The 10,685-nt window shown below is 40.5% G+C and overlaps 2 protein-coding genes across 3 annotated transcripts; both read left to right on the plus strand.

Moving 5' to 3' along the window:
* Positions 1–20: 20 nt before the first annotated feature.
* On the plus strand, positions 21–2,216 carry rps9 (ribosomal protein S9). The gene is made up of 5 exons (XM_084557067.1): positions 21–62; positions 743–855; positions 946–1,068; positions 1,258–1,444; positions 1,953–2,216. Exons 2-5 carry the CDS (start codon positions 759–761, stop codon positions 2,128–2,130), a joined length of 585 nt encoding a protein of 194 aa, XP_084413193.1. The 5' UTR covers positions 21–62; positions 743–758; the 3' UTR covers positions 2,131–2,216.
* A 47-nt stretch (positions 2,217–2,263) lies between these two features.
* mboat7 (membrane bound O-acyltransferase domain containing 7) lies at positions 2,264–10,129 on the plus strand. Of its 2 annotated transcripts, none has more exons than XM_084557065.1 (9): positions 2,264–2,518; positions 4,145–4,227; positions 4,793–4,922; positions 5,236–5,362; positions 5,456–5,612; positions 6,017–6,212; positions 7,111–7,263; positions 7,399–7,575; positions 8,031–10,129. In XM_084557065.1, exons 2-9 carry the CDS (start codon positions 4,152–4,154, stop codon positions 8,440–8,442), a joined length of 1,428 nt encoding a protein of 475 aa, XP_084413191.1. In that variant the 5' UTR covers positions 2,264–2,518; positions 4,145–4,151; the 3' UTR covers positions 8,443–10,129. The 2 variants fall into 2 exon arrangements, with proteins under 2 accessions (XP_084413191.1, XP_084413192.1); XM_084557066.1 differs by having other exon boundaries at positions 2,443–2,518; positions 4,148–4,227.
* Positions 10,130–10,685: the final 556 nt, after the last annotated feature.

Consider the following 10,685-nt stretch of genomic DNA (forward strand, 5'->3'; position numbering starts at 1 on the left):
CCTATAAATTAATGGGGACTTCCTTCAACTTCCTCTTTACTACGCGAGCCTGAGCGAGACAGGTACGAACAACCGCCACATCGTACATCACAGCACATATTCACTGTTTATGGACACATGCGTTTACAGAAGTAAATAGGAAGTAAAAGTATACCGCAAACGTATATTTTTAAGTAGCCCGTATATTATTTTACAACGTATTTTTTAAGTAGAAACGTGTTTCGGCTAAGCTAATGCTAACTTGTCACGTTGAACAACGTGGTGCGGTGTAGCTGCGGCCTAGTCGCATGGTGGAAAAATAGCTGTTTTCTGGCGCATTTAAACATTTCTTCCGATTATAAGCACGCTTATTTTTCTTTTGTATTATACCGGTGCTGGTAGTTCATTAAGTTACACAATATCTTGTCTCCGTTAACCTTACAGTGTCAAGACTTAGCTTTACAGTGCAGACTCTTGATGCCCTCTTGTTGGGACACACATTATGAAATAATGTAGTGAAAATCAACCGAATTTACATTAATGTACACTTAATGCACAAGTTATGAATTTGATCCAGCCTAAATTGCAAAGAATGTGAAGGGCATATGATATATACATCAGTTTATTACAATCTAGTCAACAGGATCGTAGCATTGGTTCCAAGCCAGTTTTATTACACTGTAATCAATTATTGTAAGGCGGTTTTAGTGTCACTTTTTGACATTTAATGTGTTAAATCTAATGCTATTTGTTGGTATTGCAGGCACCTTTAAGCCACCATGCCCGTTGCCAGGAGTTGGGTTTGTCGTAAGACATATGTCACCCCCCGTCGTCCCTTCGAGAAGTCCCGTCTCGACCAGGAGTTGAAACTCATTGGTATGCTTGGATTCAAAAGAACATTTTGTTATATCTTCTGTTGCCCTTGGTTGTGCACTGAACACTAACTCTATTCTATCTTCTCCTCAGGTGAGTATGGACTGAGGAACAAGCGTGAGGTGTGGAGGGTCAAGTTCACACTGGCAAAGATCCGTAAGGCTGCCAGAGAGCTGCTCACTCTGGACGAGAAGGACCCCAAGCGTCTGTTTGAAGGTTAGTCAAACAGATTCAAATAAACTCATGTTGGCCAATGATTTAACTTCAAACTGTCAGACTTTTACTGTGGTGTCACGAATTCCTCGTCAATGAGGCCAATATTGTTTTTACTCAACTTACTATATGTGAATATCTGAATGTGCTCCTATGTTTGGAATAGTAAATCCCTACTGTGTGGGTTTCCAGGTAATGCTTTGCTCAGGCGTCTGGTGAGGATCGGTGTGCTGGATGAGGGTAAGATGAAGCTCGATTACATCCTGGGTCTGAAGGTTGAAGATTTCTTGGAGAGGAGGCTGCAGACACAAGTCTTCAAGCTCGGACTCGCCAAGAGCATCCACCATGCCCGTGTCCTTATCCGCCAAAGGCACATCCGGTAAGCTCGAAGACTTGTAGGAAAGAAATGTCATATAATGAAGGGTCTTTTAAAGGGACTCACAAGAACTGTCATGTCGCTTCCTCTTCCATCAGAGGACCACCAAGCTGTAACACTCCTCGTTGAGATCTGTTAAACATTTCAGCAAGGTCAATTCGGTATCAAAACCGTATACCTTGTCAGTAAACATTGCCCAGAGCCAATCCTGCCGCTGAGGGCTGAGACTGTGCCACTGTGGTGTTGTGGCTGTCGGGTAAGGTATGGGGGATTGCACCTCGGGCAATTATAGTTTGACTGCACGTGTAATGTGGGCTGATGATTTAAGATACATATTCAGATTCCCTGTGGTGTCAAGAATTCCTCGTCAATGAAGCCTGCAGTAAACTGATTAAACTAGCTGACCTGTTAACATTTATACATTTAGATCATTGTTATTTGTATTATTGAAAGCAGAACATGTGAAAAATAATTGAACATGTATTCTAAAATCCCCTTTGTTTCTTGGCAGTGTGCGCAAACAGGTGGTGAACATCCCCTCCTTTGTGGTTCGCCTGGACAGCCAGAAGCACATCGACTTCTCCCTGAGGTCTCCATACGGCGGTGGACGCCCAGGCCGCGTCAAGAGAAAGAACGCCAAGAAGGGCCAGGGTGGAGCTGGAGGAGCTGACGACGAGGAGGAGGATTAAGAAGGATGTCGTCCAGGAGGTGTTATGATACTCCCTGTTCTGTCAACTTCTAAATAAATAAATAAAAAATTGGTCTAACCAGAAAACTGTGGTTGTATTTTTCTTGCATTTATTTAAAGTTTGTACAGTTTTATACTATAGCTATAACTAAAAACTCATTGTAGTATTGCACCAAGGAATGTTGACTATTCAGAGGCCAGTGAAAATGTGTAAGGCAAGAGTGGTACAGTCCGCACCCCTACAGTTAGAATGGCGTGGCCTACGTAGTGGCGTCATCACATGAACCAGGAAGTGAACGAAATCTACCGTAGAGGTGTGGATGGGTAGGTAGGAGTGCAGGCTTCATCAGAGGCAGGCTGCTTTAAACCCCGGCGACTTAACACTAAATGTAAGTAAAACTTGCTCATTTACGCGATTAGTTTAGACTCTTGGTGCTAACGTTTGCGTAGCTTTCTAAATGACTTATACATGTGAACAAAACCAACGTATCTTAACGGCAGTTCTAGTTTACAAAGCAGCACTGAAGTCCTTTAGGTGGTATATGTTGCTGTTTGGTAGTGATAATTTAATTAGTTGCTTGTTTAACGGAGGCTTACTTGACATAGTAGTGTAGTAACCCCCGATTGTATCAAAGCTTATAGCCATGTTTTAGTCGGTACCAAATGAAGCTAGTCTTTCATGTTGCAACAGGAATCTGTCACAAAGCGTTCTTGCATGATTCTCACCGGAAGTTGCTTTATCTGACAACTTTCAAATGAAGAGACACTTGTGAAATACACAAGAGATTCTTAATCTCTTGATCTTGGTTTTGAGGAGGAAATGTTCAGATGACTGAGGTAGTTTATTTAAGTACTAATGCCAGGTCAAAGTCATGAGTTTATATTGTTACTTAAGTAAAGGTATGTATGTATGATCAGGACATGAATTTACAGTATTAAAGATAAAATGCAGAACTGCTTCCATCTTTCTCAGCCATTAGTTTCGTGTTATTCCTATATAAAATACAATAAATGCTTCACTGTGGCAATTGTTTACTTACTTCTGAGAATTTAAGATAAGATAGTAAGAAATCCCCTCACAAAAGTAAAAACCTTTGCTGTACTTGTTTTGTCCGACCAGCTACCCAAACCTCAAATATTAATAATTTTAATCATCATGGAAAGTAGAAGTAGTAGGCACGAATTCATTTTATGTCACTTGACTCACTGATATGTTTTCGGGTCCACTTTGTATACAGTCTGGTTTTATTAAAAGTAAGTAGCTATTGAATGTAATAGTAAAACCATTTAGTGGAGAAAGTATACAATTCTCATATACTATAGCCTTTTTCTTCCTCTTGAAATAGAAATAAAAACAGGAATCAAGACAATACTACGGTAATGTGTACATTGCGCAAATTCAAATTCAACGATAGTATTTGAGTAAAAGTACTTAGTAACGTTCCTCTACTGCAGCTCATATTTGTTCAATCTTAAAGCTATTTAGGGGAAAATTCTCACAAGTGAGTGACTACTTTGTATGTTTGTTGACTACCATGTGTCTGCATAGATAGAGAGACATTATGTGGCAAAACCAACCTATATAAGTTCTTGGCAATAATAATACAAATTAAATTTGAATATATATATAAATAACAACTCTGTTCACACCTCTGGTTTCAGAGTCCAGATAAGTGTTGCTAACCAGCCTGACAAACAAATATGTGGGCAGGGACGTTGGTCTGACTTCCAGCCTAGTTGCTAACTAGTCGGCAGTATAAGTCACACTGTTGATGCATATAAAAACCCAACTCTATATGTATGTAACTTTGGGAAAAAACAACATTTTTTTGCTATATTATGTGATATTGCACTTGTAACATCCTTACAATGCCATGTGATTTAATCAGTACATAGTACTTGCCTATCATCATTAGCTACAGAAGAGCAGAATCGATTGCAGGGCGTCTTTATGTTTTTTTTTTTATGTGTTTAGTTTTCTTCTACGTGAGTAAGTTTCCATGTTTCTGTGCCAGCAGCGCGATGTCTCCTGATGAGTTGGTGTATTTGGGAATTATTGCTGTTTCCATCCCTGCTGGAGTCCTTTTCCGTTACCTCAGTGAGTATTTTGGTTTCTGTTGAAGATACGGACGTACATTCACTTCAGAAGCTGAAAATATGCTTAGCACTCTCTACTTCCTAGCCTCCTATTATGGATTAGTAATGTTTCATCTGTTTCTTGAGGAGAGAAAACATCTGTGAAAAAACACTTGTTAATCTGTTCTTTTATTCCAGAGTCCAGATATTGTGCTCCTTCATCTCATGTTAAGGCCGTAATCAGTCTTCTCTTTTGCGACTGTGTCTTAATATGCAGTTTTTCTGTCATTGCTGGCTGTGGCTGTTCATTTTTGGCATGCATGGTTGTTTTGAACATATGAAAAGAATGACTGGACCACTCCTGTATGTAGAGCAACCATAAATCACAAAAATCTCAGTCCTTTTCTGTAAACCATACAGAAGACTTTTACAAGCATGTTATATTGGGGTTACCAACTTTATCTGTTGCCATTGGAGCAGGAGGAAAGAGCAATGTGTGGAAATCAACTGATTTTGCAGATTTACAGTTTTTTCACAACAGTATATCTGGTCGATGCCTTAGCTGTGTAACCTTTCTATCATGTCAGGTCCGCCTGTGAAGCAGGGGGCAGCTCTTCTTCTGGGCCTCACCATCACCATCGCCACCTGTCACATCCACACACTCCACTCGCTGGTGACCGTAATCGGAACATGGATTATTATAAAGAGCAGCTGGCGGTGAGGGATTAACAGACATGCTTTTACAAACATGTTTCACTGTATGACATAGACACTGTGAGTGCAAACTTCGGATCAATAGGTCAATTGATAAGTTGGTGTAATGTCAAAAATGATCATGTCTTAAATTGCATTTTTACAATAGCTCAAAATCACACCTACTGAAGTGATGGCAACAAATCGCACACTGGACAAAAATGACTGAAACACTTATCAAACTAGCTGCATATTAATCTACTGAAAGCTGACTGATTGTCTGACCTCGAATGTCCGGCAAAAACTGATACTCATAACATGTGTCTCCGTCTACAAGGCAAGCCCCAGCACTGAGCCTCGGCTGGACCTTCCTCTACCTCCTCTTTTTCCGGATGATCACTTGGTTTGGCCTCCCGCAACCGACTCCGTTCGCCAACGCCGTCCAGCTGCTTCTCACGCTCAAGGTACAGAAACCTGAGAACTCACTATAAAGTCCGTGCGGCAGAGAAATTACCGTATCAGTTTATCTTTGATGTATCTTTTTGTTTCTTACTCAGATGGTGAGTCTAGCCAACGAGGTACGCAGCTTCCACATGGAGAAGAAGGAGGAAGTGAGCTCTTTTGCCAAGTCTCCTGTCATTGGTGGTCTGTCTCAGGAGCCCTCCCTCTACGACATTCTGTCCTATAGTTATTGTTATGTCGGTATGATGACTGGTAAGTGTATGGAGATATATTTACTTATAATAATGTGTAGGCTCTGACATTTATGTAAACATTCAAAATTTAAATGTGTGTGAGCTGTTAATATCCATGTGCTGTTGTTGTTAATGTTCATTTGCTTTTGCATGAATTTTAACCGCTGTCTCTCTTTGTCTCACTTTCTGCTACTTGTCCAATATTGTGAGTCCATATTTCTTTTAGTATTACATGTGTTTACGTCCAGTTTTCATACAGCTCTGCTCTTTTGTTTCATGCTCCTTCCTATTCAACGCCCTCTCCCCTTTTCCTCCATTGTTCCCTTTTGTATCTTGCATTGTCCTTGTTGTCCCATTTTTGTCTGTCACTACCTTCTCACCACCGCGTTTATTCCTCTGTCTCATCCCTCCATCTCCCCGAAGGCCCGTTCTTTCGCTTCCAAACTTACATTGACTGGCTGAGGCAGCCGAGTCCGCTGACTTTGCCGTGCTGGGTGCCATGTCTGCAGCGTTTGAAGATGGTTCCTGTCTACGCCGCTCTGTTCCTGGCTGTGAACTCTGTCTTTCCACTGGCCTACGTCCGCACAGATGAGTTCCTGGATGAGAACGTTCTCTACAGGTATTTTTTGCAATGATTCACTGTCCTGATAATATCCTTTTGTAGCTTAGCAGTTGTTTGCTGGTCATATAAGATGTCGATTTATTATGTTATCTAGTGGTAAGTGAAGAATGCACTGGATTGATTTAAGTGAGTACTATAAACTAGACAACAGTGTGTTTCTAAACAAGCAACAACATTTTAATTGGGTATTTGGAGGATTCATTACATTTGATTTTGTCGCAATTCTCAAGACCCAGTGTTTTTTTTCCAACTTTAAAAACTCCATAATGTACGTGCAGCACATGGCCTTGACCAAACTACGTCTTAAATGTGTGACTAGGTGTGACCCTGGTTTTAAAATATGTCTTGGTGCTCAAAACCCAAGCGGACAGGCGAGACACATCATCATTCACACTTATTACGTCAGTCTGTCGTCAGACAAACACAAGAGTTAGTTTGCAAGTGCGAGCTAGACCTTATATACTGTACAGCCGTGCAATATTCCAACCTACATTGGTCTCATCGCATATCACCGATCATTTCAATCACTGGTGCACTGTCACCTAAACAACCAACATGTACTACATTGATGACGTACTGTCCTGTGGTCAGGGACGCATCAGGACATATTAGTGTTTACACTACAGTATGTTGTCAGATGCTCCAGATCACAAGTTGTAATCTGATTGCCCTCGGACGGCTTTTAAAACTACTAGTAAGTAAGGTCTAATATTTTGGAGCAAGAGCCTGTTAACACTGCTGTGGTTAAGGAAAGTAAAAAAAAAAAAAAAAACATTCCTGTCAAGGTAAAAACTTTATTTCGCTTGAGTACAGTTCAAACTGTGTAAGGAGTGGTCTAGATATGATAAGATGGTGGTAAATAACCTTTTCTTTCTGATCCTCTCTCCATCACCAGGATGTTCTACATGGTCGCAGTGTTCTTCGTGTTCCGGATGCGTTTCTTTTCAGCGTGGTGTGGAGCTGAGGCTGGCTGCATCAGTGCAGGCCTGGGCTGCTATCCAGAAAAGGCACTTTCCAAACCCGGAGGAGGACCCAGTGTCAACTACAGGTACATTATCACAGGATTAACATGTACACGAAAGGAAGATTCATCAATACTTGTATGAGTAACATAAAATAATCATATTTCTGTTGCTGAAAGATTACCCTTATACCTGTTTCTTGTCTCTTCCCTTGCGCCTAGCGCTGATCCCAGCGCTGAAGAGGTATATGACTTCAAAACCATTCAGAATATTGACTGTTACAACACGGACTTCTGCGTGAAGGTCCGACACGGCATGCGTTACTGGAACATGACAGTTCAGTGGTGGCTGCATAACTACATCTACCCCAACGCCCCATTTAAAGCATACGCACTCAGGTATGTGCTGCAGGATGTTCTTATTTTACATTTCATCAGAAAAGCTGCAAAGATAACAGAGAGCACATCTCCAAACTTTAATCTATGTTTTCTTGTCATTCTGTAATAATTCACTGATACATTTGGATCTTATGATCTCTAAATATATAAAGTCAGCAGGCATACCACTAAGATTAATGTTTAAGGTAATTCTGTTGCTGGCTCATAAAGTAAAGCATTAAAGAGCGAGGCTGGCATTATTCTACACGTGTTATTTTATCACATCCCACAACACACTAACCTGTCTTATGTTGTCTCTCAGTGTTTTCCCACTTCTAGTGAAGATGTAAATGTTTAAAAATGGGTATATACACCGATCAGCCACAACATTAAAACCACTGACTGGAGAAGTAAATAACATTGACCATCTTGTGACTTCAAGTAATAAGTTTCTTCTGTTTGTCTCTAACTCTCAGGGCTGGCTGGACCATGTTCATCAGCGCCTACTGGCATGGGCTACATGCCGGCTACTACCTCTCCTTCCTCACCATCCCCCTGTGCATTGCAGCAGAGTTGGCCATGGAGGCGTCTGTCCGATCTAAACTGGGTCCCCGTGGTCAGAACATCTTTGACTGGATTCACTGGTTCTTGAAGATGAGGGCCTACGACTACATGTGCATGGGCTTCGTGCTGCTGAAGGCCTCGGACACCGTCGACTACTGGATGTCCATCTACTTTGTCATGCATGTCATTGCCGTTTTCTGTATAATAGTGGGCAGGGTCCTAAAGGGAGGGAAAAGAGAAGGGAGGAGAGAGGATAAGGAGCAGAGAAGAGAGGGGGAGAAGATAGAAAACGTGAAGGAGAAAAGTGGAGAAAAAACCGACTGAATGGAGGTACAGAAAAAAAAATGGTCGGATGCTTTTTGCGACACGACGAGGAGATGTTTCATGGCTAGAATTTCGAACACTGATCGCAACATCATTCATCACACGGGTCAAATCTCATATCTGGTGAGAACTCAATTCAAAACACAGGCAAAGTGTGACTTGTAAATCACAGTAAAAGGTCACAACAGGAGACGTTTCACATTTTTAAATATACACAAAGGTACTGTGAAGATTGGGAGTTGCATGCTTGAGCTCAGTGAATGTTATTTTTCTAGTGCGAGTGGCAGCTTGGGTGTAGACGGTTAATTCACTCCTCTCGTCTGCGTGGATTTCTGATTGTATTTCAAAGCACCAAGTCCAGTTTTAACTTTTTGGAATTGCATTTCTAGTCAAAAAGCCGGCGGTTGAAACGTCAGTATGCAGAAAGACAGGTAGTAAATAATTATTTTATAAATAGTTAAAAGACAAATTAAGAAATGTTGAATTTATTGGTGTATTACACATTTCCATAACAACCAAGCATTCCAGCAGCTTGTGATGGACAGATAATATTATGGTGCAGCCTGTACTGGTATCAAGAATTGTATAGAAATAACTTTGTAATGGGATCAGCATCAGGGTTCAGCTGTCATGACCTGGATTAAAATAGCAATGGTAGAATCCAAATGTTTAAGTTTGAAGCAGCATTTTAAACTCCAGATTACGTTTCTTTTTCTGCCTATTTACACGAGTAAAATCCTATCATCCTGTCCTATCATTTCTGTGCTTTTGCTTACACCATTGTTCCTGTGAATCCGAAATGATTCTCTGTTTAGATTCTTCCCTCTCTCCGTTCAGCCGTTTAGATCGTACCAGGAACATTGCAGCAGTGTTCTTATCCGGTGAAGCGTGTGCCATATGAAAGATAGCGACTGCCCGTTCACTGCCAAAATGTCTGTACTGCCATTATGCACCATCCAGGGTTGGGACCAAACAGCAACGACTTGCAGCGAATCAAAACGCTGCAAGTTTTATGCTGTGACTACAAGCTGCCGACGCAAGTCACGAGCTACAGCACAGTTAGGACCGGGCGATATTCTCGTTATCACGTTGTTAATTGGCAAGATGTAAGAAAGAGGCAATTTAGAAAATAAACTTTGACTTTCTGTGATACAAAAACTTAAGTAACAAATTTTGTATTGTTTTAAGCAACACGTATTTGGCCAGTGGTTGTCTGAAGCGATGATAGAAAACAGTAACCTGCTGCCAAATGCAGGAAAATGTAAACCGTTTACAGTTACCTGTTTAGTTCTTTCACTCATTCTTGTCTCAAACTGCATGATAACTGCTGTAACTGTATTTTATATAAATATGACTCAGAGCAGTATTCAGTGACCATGTCTTCCTGTGTGATGTTTTTGTTCTCCCAACTCCTTGGACCTGAGATTGTTTGAATTATAAAAGTTTTTTTGTGTTAATGACGCTTTCCCCTGTCTGTGCCAAAAGCTGTACCCTTGGAGAAATACTTTCCTTTTGTTTTATTATTGCACAGTTACGATCGTGAATACTAGTCATCCTGTTGACAGCTCATCTCCAGACTATTTATTTTTCTGCCTTTTGTCTGTTCCATGTTGTTGACTTTTGCTTCACATGCTGCACCTACTGTAACTGCCTTGTTATATGTTGAATACATATCAACGTTTCCTCACCAGTGTGGCTTGCTTGCCTTTTTTTTTTTAAAATCTCCTTTCTATCATTATGTTTTAAATATTTGTTTTCTGTACAGTCTTAATACTAGGACTGAGCTGATAGAAAAGGGCTCAAATTTCTTTGGTTGTCACACAGAGAGTTGACTAGTAAACAAAAAACACCTGCTAACATTAGTACCTCCTTTCACTCCAGGTCTAAACCACTCTGTGTATTAAAATATAGATAGATAGATAGATAGATAAAAAATAGAAAGTAACTAGAAATAAAATGTTTTATACAACTATAAACTATGTTAAAAATATATCCTCTCATAAAACTTTAGGACAAGTGATTTACCTTTAACATGTTAGACTGTGCAGGCAGCAACTATCACCTTGGAAATAATGGGTTAAAGTATACAAGGAAGTACCTGTGTGGTCATTTACAAGAGGGAGTAAAGTCCATGAGAGCCAACAAGGAAGAGGAAGAGTATCCTTATGAAGAGCTGGTTCACCTGTTTGTTTTATTCTGAATTTGTCGTGCATTAGATGTGGGTACAGAGTAAAGCTGGTTGT

The sequence above is a fragment of the Chelon labrosus genome, assembly GCF_963514085.1.
Source record: "Chelon labrosus genome assembly, chromosome: 12".
Taxonomy (NCBI): domain Eukaryota; kingdom Metazoa; phylum Chordata; class Actinopteri; order Mugiliformes; family Mugilidae; genus Chelon; species Chelon labrosus.

What these genes read in the sequence shown, in the direction of transcription:
- rps9 (XM_084557067.1), top strand. Translation starts at nt 759, where the DNA reads ATGCCCGTTGCCAGGAGTTGGGTTTGTCGTAAGACATATGTCACCCCC. An exon ending in CCAGGAGTTGAAACTCATTG is followed by an intron (nt 856 to 945) that starts GTATGCTTGGAT and finishes TCTTCTCCTCAG; the next exon opens with GTGAGTATGGACTGAGGAAC. An exon ending in CCCCAAGCGTCTGTTTGAAG is followed by an intron (nt 1,069 to 1,257) that starts GTTAGTCAAACA and finishes GTGGGTTTCCAG; the next exon opens with GTAATGCTTTGCTCAGGCGT.
- mboat7 (XM_084557065.1), top strand. Translation starts at nt 4,152, where the DNA reads ATGTCTCCTGATGAGTTGGTGTATTTGGGAATTATTGCTGTTTCCATC. An exon ending in TTATGTCGGTATGATGACTG is followed by an intron (nt 5,613 to 6,016) that starts GTAAGTGTATGG and finishes ATCTCCCCGAAG; the next exon opens with GCCCGTTCTTTCGCTTCCAA. An exon ending in TTTAAAGCATACGCACTCAG is followed by an intron (nt 7,576 to 8,030) that starts GTATGTGCTGCA and finishes TCTAACTCTCAG; the next exon opens with GGCTGGCTGGACCATGTTCA.